Raw genomic sequence first — 19,812 nt, forward strand, 5'->3', positions numbered from 1 at the left:
CACCGGTCTCTTGGTGTGATCAAAGCTTCCTTGGCACGCCAAAGTGATATGCTTCTCTGCTTTTGCACGCTTAGATACTGATCATGAAGGAATGCGATTTTCCGGAAATCATCCTTGCAGATGTACAGCGCTCTCAAAGACAGCATCAAGAAGGAAGAATTCTACGATAACACAAAAGGAAGTGGACTTGGAGAACAAAGACTTGCAGAGCTAAGTTTACTGAAGAGCTGGAGACCCTCTGCACCATCTATGTGACTGACACCAAAACAATACGCGTTTGCAAGTCTGGCCTCGTGGCGCCGTCATCTTGCTCAGTTGGGGTGCGCTTAAACACGTCATAATCCAATTACGAAGCCTTGCTGAAGCGTCCTAATCGGATTATGGCCGCACCCAAACGCATCCCAACTGAGCAAGATGGCGGCACCCTAAGGCCAGACTTGCAAACATGTATTGACCACATCGGGATTGCCTGCCGTGGTCTGACCCCGCCACTGGAAACAAACTCAGTCCCTGAGGCCCTGTGATTCATCGTGGCCATGGAGGGCGTGGAGAGGGAGGAGGAAGGGGGACCCGCAGCGGAGGACACACGGGAACCAAAAAGGGTCAAGGCCCTCGAGGGCATAAAATCACGTGCAGCACAAAAGGACGACTCTGGGGCAGAAAATAGAGAAACCTAAGAAGTAAAAATGGCTAGAGTGAGTGCAGCTCATACTCTGCTCACCGCTCACCCGATACAAAGGGAAAAGCCAATATAATCCAATTCAATATGTGCCGGCCTGTTAACATTTATATTCCTAGTTTCCTTCTCTTACTCTGGGTTTTATCCCAGAGAGGAAAATAAACTTTCATAAATAAAAAAATTGTTTTGAAGTATAAATTTTATGATACGACGCAACCCATTAAAAGATATTGAGTGTTATTGTTAGCTTTGTTGGCTTTGTGCCCGCCTTGTTTGGTAGCGTTGGCTACACTGGCCGAGGTTGAGCAGTTTCGCGTGGCTCCCAAAGAGCCCTGCTGCGCAAGCACAAGGAGCAGTGACGTCATACGGCGCACAGCTGGCATGCTGGAGACGACACCGCCGCGCACTCCGCTGCCGCCGTGCGTGCCTCGCCGGTCTGCGCATGCGCAAGGAGCAGTGACGTCACACGGCGCACAGCTGGCGCGCCAGAGCCGCTGCCGCGGCGCGTTCCGCTGCCACCGCGCGCGCCTCGCTGGTCTGCACATTCTGAAGAAGTGACGTCATAGCCGCGGCAGACGCACTGGCGCCGCCGCGTGCCCAGCTGTCTGCCTTTGTTGCACAGTAGCCAAGTCTGGCGCTGCACCGGAGCCGCTTGATAGTGCCTCTCATTTTGTGCGCATAAGCTCACGCTACATATATCCTGGCATAGCCGAGCTAAGCCACCGCATTTTTTTTAACATGGCTATCACTGTTCCACACTTTACGAAGACCGTTGCGTAGAGCATCGGTCCTTTGGAGCCCATTGATTTGAGAGGTTGCAGCAAACAGCTAGTGTTGCTAGTGCTCTGCAAGTTCCCTTTCACCAGAAAAGAGGACAGGCAGGGCTGCCCATTGTCTCACCTGCCCTTTATGATGTACCTTAGTGAAATGGAAAAAAAAAAATATTAGAGCAATGAAATTTAGGCTTTGACCTCACCTACATAAAGGAAAAGAAGTAAATCAAATTTTACCAGGGCTGATATATGCAGATGACATATTGTACTTGTAGCAGAGAGTTGCGCGCTTTAGGACACTTTAAAGGGGTATGGAAACAAAAAATTAAAATATTCAAATTTTGTTCGGAACTGAGACAAGCATGACGGATAATAACCGTAAATGATAATCGCATGTTTGTATTTTAAACGACTGGGTATATTTTTCGTTGCAAATGGTGCACTCGAGCAAGTGCTCAAAGAGAAGTGAGAGAGCGATGCGTCTCGGGATATCCGGCGCAAACGAAAACAGAAAAAAAGATTCCCTGCATTCATGACGTAGCAAGGCTGGCGTGGTTATGAGCTTTGCCCTTGGTGGCGTCATACGGCGCACAGCTGGCATGCTGGAGACGCCACCGCCGCGCACTCCGCTGCCGCCGTGCGTGCCTCGCCGGTCTGCGCATGCGCAAGGAGCAGTGACGTCACACGGCGCACAGCTGGCGCCGTGTGTCAGCGTTGTAGTGATGTAAATAGCGTCAGCGCATTACAACCGAGCCATTCGAAGTACGTACCCGTGGGGTGACGAGTGTGTGGCAGGCCCAAGGAGCACGTAGCTTCCACAACACTGTCGGCTTAGTGCTGAATGGGGTGGGAAAAGCAACTTTTGTTCGAGCTTAATTTGAGCAATGGGCTAATCTTCTAGGGGGAGAGTGGCTGTGTCCGGTTGCATGAACGAGGGTTCGAGAAAGAGGGGAGTCCTTCCTTTCCGTCTTCTTGGACTGTCTGATACAATGCACAATTTGTGAGTTGAGGAGGAAAGCTAAGAAGGAAAATGTTGAAATGCCAAAGAGCGGCGCTGCTCCGAAGGAATCTGCTACGTCATGGCTATGTAGCAAGTTCCCCAACGTTGCTAGATTACCTCCCAAATAGGCTCCGCATGCATCCACCAGCTGCACATTGAAAGATTGTTTATTTAGCTGTAAAATTAGTTTTCTTGTCCCTTTCAACGGAAGACTGGTGTTTTTGATGTTGGGGTGCAACATGCAACACATTCAAGCTAGAAAATGAGCGCTGGAATTTTGTTTCTCTACCCTTTAAGCCTAAATTTCATTAGAGACAAGTTAACGAGAAGGGTGAAGCTCTGGAGATGCAGGACGCTGTGAGAACATGTAGAAAAGTACAAATATCTGGGTGTAGGGTTAAATGCGAAAAGAAAATATCTGATTTAACATCAAGCTTTTGTAATAAAGAAGGGGAAAAGAAATCTGGCTGTTATGAAACAAACACAAAGATAACTGATATGGAGTATGTGGATGAGGTGGGCAGCTAGGTATGCAAGTTCCTATACATGAAAAGCTTGAACACAAATTGGACGAAAGAAACTCGAAAGCTCGGAAACCGTTTTTTACAGGCAGGCAGGGAAACAAAGTGAGTAGAAAAGAGAGTTAAGGATGCGGACAGAGAGTATAGGCATGAGAAAACAGCTTTAACTCTTTATAGGGTAAAGCTGTTTTCAGGGAATAAGGAAAAAAAACAGGAAACAAGAAAAACTTTGGTGTTCTCGGGGGAGCCCTTTACTGTTTGAGGCTAGAACTCTAAGAACGGAGACTTGCAGGGCAAAATTCGAAGATGCTGCATATGTGGAATGGAGAGCGAAACTATGGAACACCTGGTTTCGAGGTGCAGGAGGCATAAACCTGCCCTCCCTGAGGGGAGAACAGGCATGGAGGGAACCCTTGGTTTTGGTAGAGAAGAGAGCATTGGTGGAAGGAGGCTAGGGAAAACTGAGATTGGGTAAAGAAACTAGCATAACTGGAGACAGGAAGGACAAAGGAAAATTGGGACTCTCTCCCGTGTGACCCTGGCCCAAAGTCTCAACCCTGTCTCTCAGTGGGTCCGAGTTTTGGAAGGAACCCAAACAAGGTTGACCAGAGGGAAATGGACCTTTTCCGAGAAGCGTTCTGCGCACGCGCGAGCGCCCGATGCCAAGCGGCAGAAGTTGGAACGAAAAATCGAGGAAATTCGGAAGGAGGCTGTATATCAGCGAGTAGAACACGTAACTGCAGCATACATATAATTGTGTTACACAAAAAAGGAACGTTGACGGAATGGAAAACACGACGTTTGGGTGGACGCCACGGATGCCCCTTTTTCAAGTCGCATTGGGCAGGCGCCGCTGCTCAGAGAGCGAAGAAACTGGTAGCGTAGCTCCCAATATCGATTGGTAGCGCAGGTAGGTCACTTCCTCGATTTTTAGTTCGTGCAGCCACCGCCTGGTGCCGTCGGTATGTGGAAAAAGTACCCTCGCCGGAAAGAAAAGGCGAGGGTGCGTTTTCCTTTTTTTTTTTTCTTTTTATTTTATATTTGCCCGATCACCCAAAGGTCAACCTGCCCCTGGGGGTTCATGGGGTTCATTCCTCCAGCCCGGCGATAGTTGCCGGGATGTGGAGGGAAAGAAATTGGACAGAGATTGAGTATTTAAATGTGGGAAGAAGGATTTTACTCAGGCTAGGTGGCGCAAGCTACCGCCTGTTACAATCCCATTCGTCAGTTGTCCCACTATTGGCTTGGCTTGGCCGCTTGGCGGCTTGGCACTGTCGGCTGTCGGCATCGCAGTGTGATCGGCAGCGCAGTGTGAGATCAGTGGCGGTGTCTGCAGTCTGCAGGGTCTGCGTCTGTGGTCTGCGTCTTCAACTGCGGTGTTATCAGTGTTATGTCGCTATTCCAGTATCCCCGAAACCACGTACTAAGGAATAAGTGGAGTCGGATAATCGGCAAAGATCACCCTGATGCCTCCGATTCCACCGTGGTGTAAGGGTGAGCTCCGACTGAGAAAGCGCGCCTTCACGTCGCTGCAGCTCAAAGGAGCGCCGACTACAAAAAGCAGGAGGATGCCTGTGCGCAGTCGTACCGGTAAGTGGCCTTCGGTGATCGCGGGTTACCTGTCAAGCCAGTTCCAATGCTATGCTTCCCGACGCTATGAGCTAATTGAACCATCATTCAGTATCAAAAGCGCACCAACTTTGTGTTCGCCATGTGTACTTATATGTTCTCTCGTTACTGAACCAATCATGTAGGAAGGCCCAATGACTTGGGCTTTTGACGCTGTTTGGTTGGTTCCATCAGCTCGTAGCATCGACTGCGTCAGGACGTAAGGTTAAACGAAGTATGCAGCTTCTGAATCAATCGACCGCAATGAATGCAGCGTGAGCTTGCACTTTTAGTAAGCGTGTTTCGATTTGTGCTAGGCATTCTAGCGTTTGACTACTCTCTGGCTGACGTAGAAAAGGAGTGCAGTGCAGTTTCTAGTCGCGTGTCAAAGGCTCGCTGCGCATGGCATCCTAGCTGCCGAGAATAAACAAGGGTTCACGCATCACAGCGATGGGAGAGAGGTAGCTTTCGAGCCGAAACTAGAAATCCGAAAATCGGAAGCCACCACCCACCAATTGAGTTGCTTATTTGCATCAGTTTGTTTATAATGCTGCCACACTTATTTGCTCATCGTTTTTAAAATCTCCCAGTGGCAAGAACGAGGGTGTCATGAAGGACCCACAGCTTTTATTCCCTAGAGTGGGGTATTCGTCTTGTAACACTAAACGAGTACAACTAAGCCCCCTGACTCCAGACGAGTAATGTACTTGTCTTAGAGTTCGCCGAGTTACTTAAAAAAGTGAAAGCCGTTTACAACTCCCTGTAACACCGAATTAGAGCGCAGCCCTTGAGGAGGAGGAAAGAAGGGTACTGGGGGGTGAAGTGACCTGGGGGGGGGGGGGGTCACGTGACCTTGGGGAGTCACGTGACCATGCCGATGATGTCATCAGTGACGTCACTGATGACGTCATCAGCGATGATTACGATGCGGATGTCGGTGACGTCACTGATGACGTCATCTGTGATGACGATGCGGATGCCCCCCGAAGTCACGTGACACCCCTAGGGTCACGTGACCCCCGCCGAGGTCACGCGACCTCCCCGATGACGTCATCGATGACGTCACCGGCATCCGCATCGTCATCATCACTGATGACGTCATCAGTGACGTCACTGATGACCTCATCGGCATCCGCATCGTCATCATCACTGATGACGTCATCAGTGACGTCACCGGCATCCGCATCGTCATCGTCATCAACACTGATGACGTCATCAGTGATGATGACGATGCGGATGCCGGTGACGTCAACGATGACGTCATTGGGGAGGTCACGTGACCTTGGCGGGGTCACGTGACTTTAGGGGGTCACGTGACTTTGGGTGTCACGTGACCTTGGGGGTCACGTGACCTTGGGATGACCTTGGGGGCCACGTGACCTTGGGATGACCTTGGTTACGCCGACGCCGCTCAAGCCGGGAACGGGCCCCTAAGAGCTGCGCTCTAAAATAAGGCCGTCGGAATATGGAACACACCCGTCACGAGCGTCAAGAGATGAGACACATCCGTCCGTTTTTCTGGACTCTGCGGTGGTGGTGTCCACAAACTTGACCACGCCGAGAGCTTCTATCACAGGTAGCCCTAGAAGCGGTGTAGTTTGAGCCTGCATGATGCAGAGCTGTTGGACGGTGCGCTTGTCCTTTCATGCCAAAGTAGCTTGGAAAGTGCCCAAGGCAGGCGGTGGCAGGTTCCCCAGGCCGATGAGCTCCCCTTCCACTGCGCCGAGCTTGCGAAGAATGCCTGGAAGCGACGGCGGAACGACGGTGACGTCTGCTCCCGAGTCCACCTTGAACCTTTTCACGTGGCAGTCGACGCTTACTTCGACGTACCTTGCCTGTTGCGTACGAACGGAGCAGAGTTCGACGGAGCCCAACTTCTCCTTGTGCTTCTTTGCGCGGCAAACATCCGCAAAGCGTCCTTGCTCTCTACAAAAATTGCAAGTCGCCTTCCGAGCTGGACAATCCTTGTGGTCATGCGCCGAACGCCCACAATTGCCACAAATTGCATTGTCCAAACGCTGTTGCCAAACGTGCACGTGACGACGAAGCGGATGACGCAGTCTTTTTTTTGTTGCGTTGACGTTCAAGGCCGCGGCAGCTTGCGCCAAACGAAAGCGCTTCATATCCCAGAGTATGAAGAGATTGTGCTTGCAATGTAGGAGTCTGGTGATCTTGTGAAAAAAAAAACAATTGGATCCTGAGACTTTCCTAAAAGTTGTTCCAAGTCATAGTTGGAAGTTGGATATTCACAACCATATCTGACAAACGCAGTATAAAGCAATCTGTGATGAAATGCAGTGCATGCAACACAGGGGTGTTGTCTTTCATTTTGACTTTGCTGAAAACTGGACCACCGTGCTTCCTGACAGAGTTAAAGCATACCACTGAAAAAAAACAACAACAAGTTTCGATATTTACATGTTTAGTGACGACAAGAAAATCTACAAACAGCTTTGCCATCATCAATGAGGACCTGTGTCAGGACGCCGCTCACATTTGCTTGGTTCTAGATAAAGTGAAAGAGTGGGTTGAAGACAACGTTGCAATATACTGGCACGTGACATACGTAAGTGACAGGGCCGCCAGTCATTTCAAGAATTGCAATCAGCTTCACCAGTTTGCATAGAACAATTGCCCACAAGCCCAGTGGTTATTTTCTGCATCTGGAAATGGGAAAAATGCATGTGACTGAGCTGGTAGACTTGTGAAGCACCAGGCCATGCTGAACAACCTCAGAGAATGTTCAATAAATACAATTCAGATGGCAAGGACAATGGTAAGCATTGTATCCGCAAAAACTGAAAGCTGATCCGCTTGAGAACAACGACAAGAAGTCAGGAAGTATAAGCCAAATGATTCGCTTTTGTGTGCTTGAGGAGCGGCATGCCAAGTAACGCCTGAAGAACTTGACTCTCAGGAAAATTAAATGGAACACTCACTATCATAAAAGCCTAAAGTTACCAGAAGTCCCGATTTTGGCGGGAAAGGTCCCACTTTTCCGGCCGTGGTCTCGCTGTCCCGCCAGCATGCTTCTGGGACAGTGTTTTGTCCCGCTTCGGCATCCCTGTTACGATAAAAGACACGGTGAAATGAAAGGATGCATCAGTAGAGAGGGTGCATTCTTTGATTAGTGTGTGATGATGCGATGCTGATGCTAAAGGTTAATTTTCAGATGACGTGTATACTGTAGAATACCGCGCATCCGCTCGTTCCAGATTAAGGGCCGTTACCAAATTTGTAACATCTGAGAAAAGTTGCACAGTACATTTATATGTAAAACTGATGAATGGACAAGCACCCATCCCCCATTTTTTTGCAATTATCTCCAAAGTTTGAGTGGGCGCTTGCCCAGTATTTTACGGTAGTAGTATGGACATAGTGTCTGCAAAAGTAAATTCAGTATTATTAAAGAACTATTCCAACCAAACTAATTACATGCCAAACTGTGTAAACTCCTAGGAAAAGAAATGTGCACGACATGTACAAAATAATAAAAGGTGTGATTTGTTATTTAAGTTTAATGTTTTCGAGTCTTACAACACATGACCCCCCACCCCGATACGCATTCCGCTTTGGGGCATGAGGGATATGGTCATGTTATATCCAGTAGTGGGAAAACTGCAATGTCTTAGGACCACTCCGATAAAAATGAACAGCCCAAAATGGTTGTGCTGATAGCCGAGAGGTCAGGCACTTGCGTCCCTCCATCTTACTGAATTTTTTGAGGTATGGGCTCGAATCCTCTTGGGATTGTAATTCTTTCTTTAATTCATTAATGCTAATCCACAATCAGGTTCCACAACCACATTCCACAACTATAGTGAGCTGTGGCTGCAGGTGCAGCATGGTAATGATGGTTAACGAACGACAGATCGGATCTGTTTGGAACCGAAACTGTTTGGCAATCATGTGATTTAGTAGTGTAGAATATTTACAAGAATGCCATTATGTACCTCAATGTTTTTATACCTCACAGTTTATTGTTTCAAGACTAAATAAAGTTGAATATCTGTTCAACCTTCTTACATACCTAACGTCACGTTTCGTTGCTCATGCTGCCCATCGGTGTTGTATGGTCCTTTCAGACAGCCCAAAAAGCTTGATTTTTAAACACTTTTTATCAGACGCTTATGCAATATTTCACCATGGTTTATTGAATAAAACAAAATTGGTGTCTGACATATACATTTTCTTTTCTTGACTTCTTTGATCAATGTGACAGGTCTCTGTTATTGTTAATGTTATTTTTTTTTTGCTAAAAATGGGGAGGGGGGGGGGGACCTGAACTGTGAATTACAGAGTGAGTGAGAAAAAGAAACCCTGTTTTTTGCCATACAAAAATAAAGTATGCACCGCAAAAACCTGAAAGGAACATAAACAATTTGATGCTAGCAGTGGTTATTGGTTGCAAAAGTTTGAGAGCATAATAAAGCAGAACAAAATATATTAATAAACTGACATTCAATGAATTTTAGGCCTTGGTGGACATCGGCTGAGAAATAAATATTGCCTTTGGCTTTATCTTTTTATTTAAATAACACTGTTCTCAAAGTGTATTCTGTCACCAATGATAGTGTCAGATTCCTGCAGAGGTTCCTGCAATCCGTCATTTATTCATTAGAACCGAAACCTTGGGTTTCATTTTCCAAATCTGACCCCATATGTCGTGTGCTATATGACTGCCTTGAAAATAATTGTGTACTTGATTTGCAGGAGCATCCCTTCACATTCTTTCAAACCTTGCAAGTCATCAATGCTTCGGTGAAGGTACTATCACCAGCGCTGTGCAACGTTAGCAAGCATCTCCGTTTGTACCAATTTATTAGTAATTGAATATCGCCTGGACATGACAAATTTGCACTGGCAGACCCTCCCTGAGCCTCCTCTGGATCCACAACTAAATGACTGTCAATGCAGGGCACAACATCTGCTGTGCATAACAAATACATACACTTCTAAAGCGTGAGTGTTTAGACGTGCGCATGCGTTTCCAACGGGCACATGAACCAAGTAAGCAGTATGACATCTCCTTACCTCCTCGCTGCCGTCTCCTCTCCTGTTTTGCTTTTGAGAGATTTGGGACTGGCATCAACAGCGAAGCCCTTGAGTTAGGCCTTAAGCCAGCAAAGCTTGTGAGTGCCACTTGTACCCACGTCATGTGCATGCCCCAAGGCTTTGTCCAAGGATGCCATTAGAGAGAGAGTGGCTTTTTTCTGGCAGTAAATATCTCGAAGCGGACTGGAGAGCAAGGAAAGACCTCCCTTTCCGTCTAGCGAAGGCTGAGTACAGCACAAGCAGAGCCCTGTGTGGACAGCCCTTGATGTAGTTGGCGAGTATCAGGTGTCTGAAGCTGGTGTGATGCCTACAAAGAATCTCCTATAGTTTGTTGCAACTCATCAAGGTAGGGCTAGGAAAAGGAAGCTTGGGGAGGAGGAACCCAGACGGAACGATAAAGAAAGGAGGAGATTTCTCGCTGTCTTCAGCGTTCCATCTGCTTCCTCCTCCCCTTCCTTTCTTTCCCTCGCCCTACCGTCTTGAGTTGCAACAAACTACCGCATTGCCTTCTATGTGTAAAACTAAATCCATCTCTCCAGCTCAAACAAATTATCAAATTTTGCTGGGTGCCGAGCCATGCGGGCATTAGAGGAAATAAAGATGCAGATAAGCTGGCTACATCTGTGAAGGATTCTATAGAAGCCTCCTTTGGCTTGCCCCATCGGGATTTCAAGGCACTTTCAAGAAATCAAGTTTTAACTCATGGCAGCTGGAATGGGACGTTGAAAAAGAAAACGAACTTCATGTTATCTAACCCATCTTGAAAATTTCGGAGGGCTCCTTTCACAGAGACTGTTGTCCTGAAGTTCTCCTTTGCCTCGTGAGAATTGGTCATTCTCTTTGGGCACGCCAATACCTTCTCTGTGGCAAGGTGCAAAGCTTTGTGACCATTGTGGGCAACTTTTGACTATCTTGCATATCTTGTGCCAAAGTAGTTTTTATCACCATCTACATTGATTGTGCTTACCAGAGCTTTTAGGGGATATCTTCCATTTCGTTCCATGTTCCTGATTGGTAATGAGCCTTTACTTTCGTTCAACTACATTTTAGATTGTCATCTTATCCCAGTTATTAGTTTTAAAACTGATTACAATAATATTCTCAATATTTCTAAATTAGTCTTACATGGCAAAATATGGCCTCAGTAGCTTTTGCACCATTAAACCCATAATCAACAACAACAAATCCTTTGTGGTGCAGTCCTGTTGCCGCTCTTGCATTGATCACTTCAGGCACAGAAGGTGAAAAAATACCTGTGCTGTAACTGCATTCTTTCACTGCAAAAGTCTGTGTTTTTTTTTCGTGCTGCATGTTTAGCCAATGGTTATTCTTGAAATAATAGACTTTTAGCATATGAATGGATATTGCAAAACATATCATCTTATATGCCTATAAGCCATTGTGCTGCTTACAAGCGAGCCGGTATTTGTTTGTACCGGTAGTGTGCACGGCGCTTGTGCAGAAACCAGATTTGTGTGAAGTGAAGCGTCTCTGCATGTTCCATGCCAACAGCATCGTCACTGTGGCGGCTGCAAGGCTGCAAGCAAGGCTGCAAGCTGGTGTATATGCTTGTAAGGGCATAGAAATATTTCTGCTCCAAAGCTATATCTATTACTGCACTCATTGTGATGCCAGCTCACTGGTTGTGCCTTTGATAAACAGAAAAAGAAACTTTGGAGTTTCAAAAATTTATATAGCTCTTTATAAAAGCCATAGCAAAAAGATGTGTGATAATAGCATGCAAGTGTTCGAAAAGCAATTGTTTATTTTTACATGAATAGTGCATGGTACAAACTAAACATTTTGCGACATCAGTGTTTCCAAATTCAACTTGGTGTGCCGCATGTTCCCAGCAGGACCCACCTCAGGCACCACCGGCAAAGAAGGGAAGGGCTAGTGGGAGTCTCCCCAGGCAGCGAGAAGACAAACACCAATGCCATTTTTGTCTTTACTCTGCGTGCGGCAGAGTTTACATCACCAGACATGAAAGGACGTGTTTGGAGGAAAGAATATATCAAAGTGCAGCACTTTTGGGCAAGCATTCGACCATGCAACCCACTTGATGAGTCCCTGAAGGATTCATTGGGGAGAGCGCCGGTACTTGTACTAGACCCGTGGAAAAGCGATCTTGTAAGGTGATCTATGTTTGAATCGAACGAGGTGCCAGCCTTGTGGGATACCCATCTATTGTAATAACTTCAGATATTGCCCACCAAAAGTTTATCGCAAATCGGATGAAAAGAAGGGGTGGGCTAACTGTTGGTGTGCCATAAAACAAAAGTTGAAAAAACATTATGTAGTTTTAGATTTGGTGACCTTTGATACTGGTGGCTGCAGGGAGGGGTGATTAACCAATGACTACTGTACTCCCCAGTCAGCAATGTTTGCCTATATCCCGCCGTGGTGAAGTAACACCCTTTTTTTCCGAGGTCAGCATTGGCCAGGGTCCTGCAATTATCGGAAGCGGGCTGTCTTGGAGTGTTTCTGAAGAAAATAGCAAGTCACGCCAAAAATAGCTGTGGGCTATCTTAGGGGGTGGGGCATCTCTCGGGACATTACAATATTAATACTTGGAGACACCATTCGTGCTGAATTCAAGCTTCTTCATGTCTTTTAGCTCTTGATAAACTTTGGGGTTATATGTACCTGTCAGCAGTATTATTTGGGTGGCTGTTTAATTAATAATGTAAAAAGTTGTTTCTTTTTTGGGAAAAGTAAGCAAGGCTACGGTGTTCCTTTTAAAGCTCTTCACGTTCTTAATATTGAAGTTGGCACTTGGCAAAAGCATGGCGAGTGAAATGGTTCATGAGACAAAAGGGACTCTAAACGGTGTCATTATTTTATTTGTAAACACAAATCTGTTTCAATGGGCCCTTTTGCAAACATTCACCTCAAGGTTCCATCCATTCTTCATGTATACTGCATGAGAGTGTCACTACTTTGTAAAAGGGACTATTAGAGCCCCAGATGTAAGTGCAGCTTCATAGGTGGTACACACAAGAGAACATTGATTGAAAAATACGAGTGACAGAGAGGACGAACAGGACAAACATCTTTCGACTTTCAACACATTGAGGTCTTTTATTGCCAAACCGACAAGCAACGAGCTGCCGAAGATTGGGGAAAGGGTTAGTGGGAAAGGTGAAACCAGAGAGAGGGGCCTCGGAGGGGGGGGGGGGGGGGGGGGTGAGGCCATTTTTTGAAGACTTGGGAATGTAAAGTACATTTTTTACTCCAGAAATTTTTTTCTGCAAGGTCCCTCTCATTGTAAGGTTTTATTTAGGTACTTGTCAAAATGTTTTGATTCCAGAGATTCTTTTCTGCAACATCCTTCTTATTGTAGTTTTTTTTTTAGATATATGTGGAACACTTTACTGGAAGGTGTTCCACAAACTGAGTTGGTTTCTTGTGAGCTCAAGGATTTTAAAATGCTTAAATATGGGCAATCAATTTTCTGCTTTCTTTGGTGAAAAGTGAAGTTGATGTGTTTATTTATTGTTTTGTTTACATTGATAAATACTTTTCGTGCAGTTGCCGAACTGGAATACTTTCTCAGCTGTACTTTGCTTCTTGCTAGAAAATTCAGCCAAATAAAAACACTGCTAATAAAGTTTTAATGAAAAAAGTATGACATATAATAAAAAGAATTCAGTGTGTGAGTAGTACAGAGTCTGGCCATATGAACACTGGTCCTGTTTGTTTTCCTTGCGACTGTTTTTTCGGGGCACTCCTGTTACCATATTTTTTGCTACGATATGCTTTTGGTGTTTACGTCAGTGTGCAATGTTTGGAGTGTTAAAAAGAGGGCGAATGCTTGCCTCACACAGGCTGCCAGTATATTTGCAATTTATTCTCTTCTCAATTTCACAGGTCGACTCTGGCAACCGTCGCAAGATTTGGCGAATGACACAGTGTTGCTTTGCAGAGAGGCTGCTTCGCACTGGCCAACTCACCTTTTGGGAGCATGCATTTTCTGTGCAGTGTTCCTGCTTATTCCAGTCTAGCATCATCGAAATGAGTGTCTCCTATTGCATAAAGTGGATCTCCCCTCCAATTGGTTTTTAATTTTTTTAAATAAAATTTGATGAACTTGCTACCCTATTTTTTAATTTCAAATTGGCTTTAAATCGGTTGTGCCTTTTTAGGCAGTTCCAATAGAGGTATATATTTTTTTTTCTCCTCGCCCTAATTTATGCATGAAATGAATCCCAAAAATTTAGATGAGCACAGGCAGTCCACCTACCTGATCGCAAAACCATTGTGATGTGCTGTCTTGCGATGCATGCTCTTGCCTGGTACTTGAGGCTACAAGGTGTCAGCAGTTGTTTCGTAAATTGCATTCTTGTACTGGAAGCAGTGCTTGCATTTCCTATTTGTGTGGTATTTTTTTATAGATTTATGGGGACATCGAGTGTACACTGACGTTTTGTAAAACATTATTACAATGAACAGACATCATTACATGGTACTTCCACTGTACCATAGCACATACTGCAGCCTTATATGTCATAGCGATTTTGAAGCCCAGAAAATAGGCTGACTTATTGTTTACGGCTATTAGGATGCGAGATGAGCTGCTTCAATGCAAGATGAAGTGCACATGAACGTTTTCTGCATGACATGGGCTACGCTTACCAATTTTTTATTAACTTAAATTGTGATATCACATGACCTTAATAACAGAATCGCTTAATACTTTAATTGCTTATTGCAGAGTTTGTTCTCTTTGTTCTTAAACGAACAGGAGCCGAGATGCTTGTTTTGAGTGTGCAGCTTTCTGCTGAAGGCAGACTTGCCAAGCTTGTCTAATGTTTTCGCCTTGGCGTTGGACTTTCGTTGTCTTTGACTTTCCTTGTCTTGCTTCTCTCACCTCAACAGTGCCGGCCGATGCGGCCTTTTGGGACGATGGAGACAGCGAGAGCGACTCCCCTTCCCCAAGAAGCGAACTGGTCGAGTCACAACCTACGACGCGGCCACGATATGAGGGCGTGTATCACTGCGAGTTCTGTCCTTACTCCAATGAAATTCTACATAATGTCACCAGGCACGAAAGGAGACACACAGGCGAGAAGCCTTTCCACTGCTCTATCTGCAAGAAAGCGTTCGCTTTTAGCAGTGACTTGCGGATTCACGTGAGAACTCATACGGGGGAGAAACCATTTTGTTGTGAGGTTTGCCAGAAGGCGTTTGTAAAAAAAAGTCACCTGGTGCTTCACAAAAGAGTCCATACGGGCGAGAAACCATACCAGTGTGGCACCTGTGAGAAAGAATTTTCTCACAAATCCAACTTGTTGTGTCACGAGAGAACCCACAGTGGGGAGCGGCCTTACAAGTGTGAAGTCTGTGGGAAAATGTTTAAACAGGGTCACCATTTAAGTAGGCATCGGAAAAAAATGCATGAATGAGGGATCTGCATCATGCAATATCTGGAAGTATTGAAGATTTCTTTCATGTTTCAGTGTGCACATCACTGCCTGTCTCTTCTCTGTTTAAATGAAGTGGAGAAATAGAGGCACATTTATCAGCTCTCAACATTATCATTTGCAATTAGGCAACAGCTGCAGTACTGCTGGGCAGCATTTATTGTTTAATACAGTTTAGCAGCTTTTAACTTTGTGATAATTTTTGTTTTATGACACATAGAGCTACTCTAATTGTTGATTTTGAGTAGATGAGGAGCATTGGGGTTAATCAAGACACCTTGAATCCTATATATAAATTTTTGTGACAACATTTTGAAAACTCATTCTTCTAAAGTTGTCTGGATATCCATGCATTGAATTTGTTAATCTAGTTCTTCCACTTTGCTCCAAGTTAAATTATGTTCCTGAGGCCGTAAAAAAAAAATGTCCGTTACTGTCCTCCTCCGTTCTTTGTAGATTCAGTGAATCACAAATAAACTACTTTCCACAACAAGGCGTTGCCTTACTGCCTCGCTACTGTTGATGAACATTTTACGAGCGAGCAATACCAATGTAAGCTTTGATTTCAACCTTTTTTTGGACTTGATTGATCTTTGCCAGCTGACAATGGGAGTGTGCTTGGTGATGCCACGGCTGGGCCATTTGCATCAAATTTATTTTTGTTATGTTACACTGCTGTTTGTTACCACAGGCGTGTAAATAGTTTAAGCATTTTACCATCACTTCAAATAGCATACGGTTGGATTTGTTACTCGCCTCAAACTTGCAATGTCCTTGGAAAATATGCAACATTTCTCATTTTTGCGGTCACTTTGGCCATCTTGTACAGCCAAGTTGAGGTCACTTTAAGTGCTTGTGCACTGCGAAGAGGCACCACCTGTGGTAGACTGCATTCCTGCATATCTCACTTTGCTGCAGTGCATCTTTGTGCAAGAATATAAATGATTCCTTTTTATGCTGAGTCGCTCATTTTGTTGCTGTCTCTATATAGCCTTAAAACTATTCAAGGGCACAAGCACTCTAGTTGAAATCTAAACTAAAACGCTGGATCAGTGCAGAATACTATGAATGGAGTTGAGCTGGGTTTATAAGTATATACCAGGGGTGGCCAAACCGCGGCTCGCGAGCCGCATGCGGCTCTTCGCTGGTTCAAGTGAGGCTCGCGGATCCCTCGTAAGGGAACGTCCCCCCCGTCCCCTTTCGCCCTTTCCGCGTTTGCCAAGGATTTCAGAATAAAGAAGAGCTTGCGGTTCGGCAGCCTTGTGCCCTCATATGTACAGTCAAACCGCTTTTCACTCGTATGTTTCCACAGACCCTGTTTCTTTTATTGTTCGAGGGAGTCTGCCAGACCCTAGGGGGAAAGGCATCAAGGACAGGGACTGTCAAACCATGCAGGCACTTTGGTTTGGGGTCGAGGAAATGTTCAGTATCGCGGCCCTTGTCACTCGCCGGTGATACTTGTCCCATTTAGCTAACAGATGTTCCCTACCTCCCCCCCCTCCCCCCCGCGGCTCCTACAAGTTTCTTGGTTTTGTTTGCGGTCATAGGATGGGTCAGCCTGGCCACCCCAGGTATATGCAAACGAAGTGAAGGGGCTTAGAGCAATGAACTTGCCATCCATCAGGCAAAAATGACCCCCAATTAGCCGCCGCCATGTTGCACATTTTTGACCACTGGACACGTGACCTTATGCGGAGCGCAAGTCGTCTGCTTCTTGCGCAGGAGTTGCAGTGACATCAGAATGACACTGAGTTCTGATTGGTTTTGATTGAAAGGATAGAGGGTAGACAATGCTAGATTCCTTGAGGTCTACCGACTATATTCTTTAATCGGCCAATAAGAGCTCGGCGTTTAGACATCATTGTAACCCCTGTGCAAGAAGCAGACGAACTTGCGCTTCGCATAGTTTTACGTCTAGATTTTAACAAAGTACCGCGCACATATAATTGCCGATGAAATAAGTTATGTTTCGTTTGTTTTAAGTCCAAAATGAGCTTTTACGACAAAAAGTCGGGCAGGTTCGCCACGCCTCTGCTAGAGGCTGTCAGCCACGGTGCTGTATTTTGGGCTTTTATCGGAGCTAGACACTAGGCTCTTTCGATTTACCTGCACCTCCTACACCGGTGCAGAAAAGTGTAGGGCAGTCTACTTCCGGCATCTGTATTGAGATAGGACTGGAAATACACTGCCCTACACCTTTCTGCACTGGTCCAGGAAGTGCAGGTAAATTGAACGAGCCTACTGATCTCTGGAGCTAACAGTATTGAAAAAAAGTTTAGCATATTTTTTACAGCAATCGCAATATAAATCTAGGCTCAGTCTTGCATGAAAGCGTCAGGATTCGGAACAGTCGCTTGTCTAGTGGTAAAAAAATGTGCGACATGCCGGCGGCCAATGGGGGGTCACTTTCAGCTGCAAGTTTATCGTTTTAAGGCCCTCTACCTCGTTGGTATATACGCTGTATGTGGGACCTACAGGGGGTGCTTTGGAAACAGGGTCTGGCCAGTGGGTGTGGCGGCGAATGCGCTGGAGACGAGAAAAGTGAAGGGAGGAGAGCGCTGAAGGAGCAAGAGAGAAAGAAGGGAGCAAAGAGGAGACGACCGCCATTTCGACGCGACGCTGTCGGTGCAGAGCACTGTTGAGGCTACGGGTCGTCTGCTACAGGCTAATTTCTTTTTTGCCTGTGTTCACACGTGGTGAAACTTAATTCACTAGCTTTTTAAGCCACCGAGGAATAGCACTATATCATTTTCTTGCCAGAGCCTGCCAAATAAAAGAAAAGAACCGAAACTCGGATGTCGGTTCCATGCATTCCGCCGGGCGAATGATTGAAAATGGTGGCCCTCCCCGCCAGCTGGGGGCAGCCGAGAGTTCATGTGCTTGCACTAACGCCCTTCGCTCTGCGTCACGGGCTGATTGGCTCACTCAGGAGGGGGGAATTACGGTGGTGAGATCATAGACTGGCTAAACTCTCCCCTTATATGGCTCTGCACACGCAGCACCACTTGTATCGCTGCTGGTGTGCAATATTGAGAGGTAGCAGACGACAGCGGCTCTTAACTTCGAAAGCTATGGCGGCGCAAGTGCTCGTGCTTGGAGCGTTAGTTCTTCGAGCTGGCTTTAAAGATATTATAGTGGGATCATTCTTCTGCAATGCCACTAGAAAAAAGGCGAAAAACGTTTTCAGAGCAGGCACGTTTTTGACGTCAACGAACGATGTGCTACGGCGACGCCCGTCTTGAAAACCAAATGGAGATTATGTACGGGTAAAGATCCCTACACATTGACCGAAGGGAACACCATCGTTTGGCCCCCCTGAAAGAATTCATGAAACGGTAGGGTCAAGCACCTTCGTCATGTCAGGAGGAAGATGCTGGAACTTGTCGAGGGTGTCTCGAACACGCCTTCCAGCAAGACACAAAGCACAGATGGAGTACGCAAATCCAGAAGCTGGAGCAGATGCACAGCCGCCACTTCCAGCTCCACGAAAGTTCACAAGAAATAAGAAACCTCCAGTCTGGTTCTTCCCCTGTTGAACTTTGCTTCGAGGAGGGATTTTGTTGTGTCTAAAAGCTGATCCTGGCTGCTGGTAGACGAGGACGAGGACGAAGAGGAAGGTGGATACGAACGGAGCACGAGATGGAGCAGCTGGTTTTTCGGTACTGTCTGACATGGACATTCATATTAAAAACACAACGCTCTCTCCTGCCCCAACACCCTAATGTGCTGCCCCACTTTACATTTCTGCATTTAGTTATGCTGAATCGACTGTTCAGTTGCATATAGAAGTATATGCTGGAATCTTTTTTTTTTTTGAACTGGAGGTTCAAAGATTAAACCCGGGTTTCAAAACATTTGGGAATTTTCAAACATTTTGAACTTCTTATGTTGAGAAATTCTATCATTTTCGAACTTTAACAATTTCCGAACTTTCAAACATGATGAGCTCTAAAATTTGGAAAAATTTGAACCATTGAAGATTCTTAGAATATATGTCTAATTTCTCTGAATCACGCCTTAATCATACCTACTCTACCTGTTTTGAAGGAATACTAACTGTTGCACATTATCAATTTCCACATTCACACTGTGCATTCTCGTCCAGAATCAAAGCAATCAAGTAATCTCAGTATAATCGCTGTCACTAAGACTCCTAAGCTGCAATCCTAACACCATGTCACAAAGCCAGTGATTTAACGGTGGCAGTGGTACTAATGACTAAAGGACAAGCCAACTGGGTGCAGGGGAGAAAGAGGAGGTGGCACGCGGGCAAGAAGGCTCGAGAGGAACACAGACGGGACAGCTCTGCGATGTATACTGATGTAAATATTTGCATCACCATACATCGCTGCCTTCTTGAAAGCATGAGGAAAGAATGAGATTTCCACCATTTTACCCCCATCCCGCCTTGCGGCTTCCTAAAAATTTACACTTTTGCTTGCAGCTCTTCAGCAATGTCAGTTTGGTCTCTCCTGATCGAGGCCGACCACCTATTCGATGACCACCTGTTGCACAACCTTGTGTGGAAACATTCAATGATTGACTAGTTACTGCACATGTCTGAAATTCTCGGTTTTTTCCTCAGCATTAACTTGGTTTTCATAACTTTCAGATGGTTTTGAGTGTCCTGATAATATTTTACAAACACCTTGATGCTGACCATGATGATTGCATTTTTAAAGACAGACTCACATACAGAGATGCAGAGGATTATTGCTATAATTCAGATTAATTGTGTTGAAACTGAGAAGCT

At 45.7% G+C, this 19,812-nt stretch overlaps 1 protein-coding gene across 1 annotated transcript; it reads left to right on the forward strand.

The window, feature by feature from the left end:
* Positions 1 to 14,428: 14,428 nt before the first annotated feature.
* Positions 14,429 to 15,552, forward strand: LOC115319845 (putative zinc finger protein 56). Its single transcript, XM_040209772.3, has one exon. The coding sequence runs from the start codon at positions 14,445 to 14,447 to the stop codon at positions 15,039 to 15,041; it is 597 nt and encodes a 198-aa protein (XP_040065706.2). The 5' UTR covers positions 14,429 to 14,444; the 3' UTR covers positions 15,042 to 15,552.
* The last annotated feature ends 4,260 nt before the right edge of the window (positions 15,553 to 19,812 follow it).

This window comes from Ixodes scapularis, unplaced genomic scaffold, assembly GCF_016920785.2.
Source record: "Ixodes scapularis isolate PalLabHiFi unplaced genomic scaffold, ASM1692078v2 PGA_scaffold4__175_contigs__length_147842914, whole genome shotgun sequence".
In the NCBI taxonomy this organism is placed as follows: Eukaryota; Metazoa; Arthropoda; class Arachnida; order Ixodida; family Ixodidae; genus Ixodes; species Ixodes scapularis.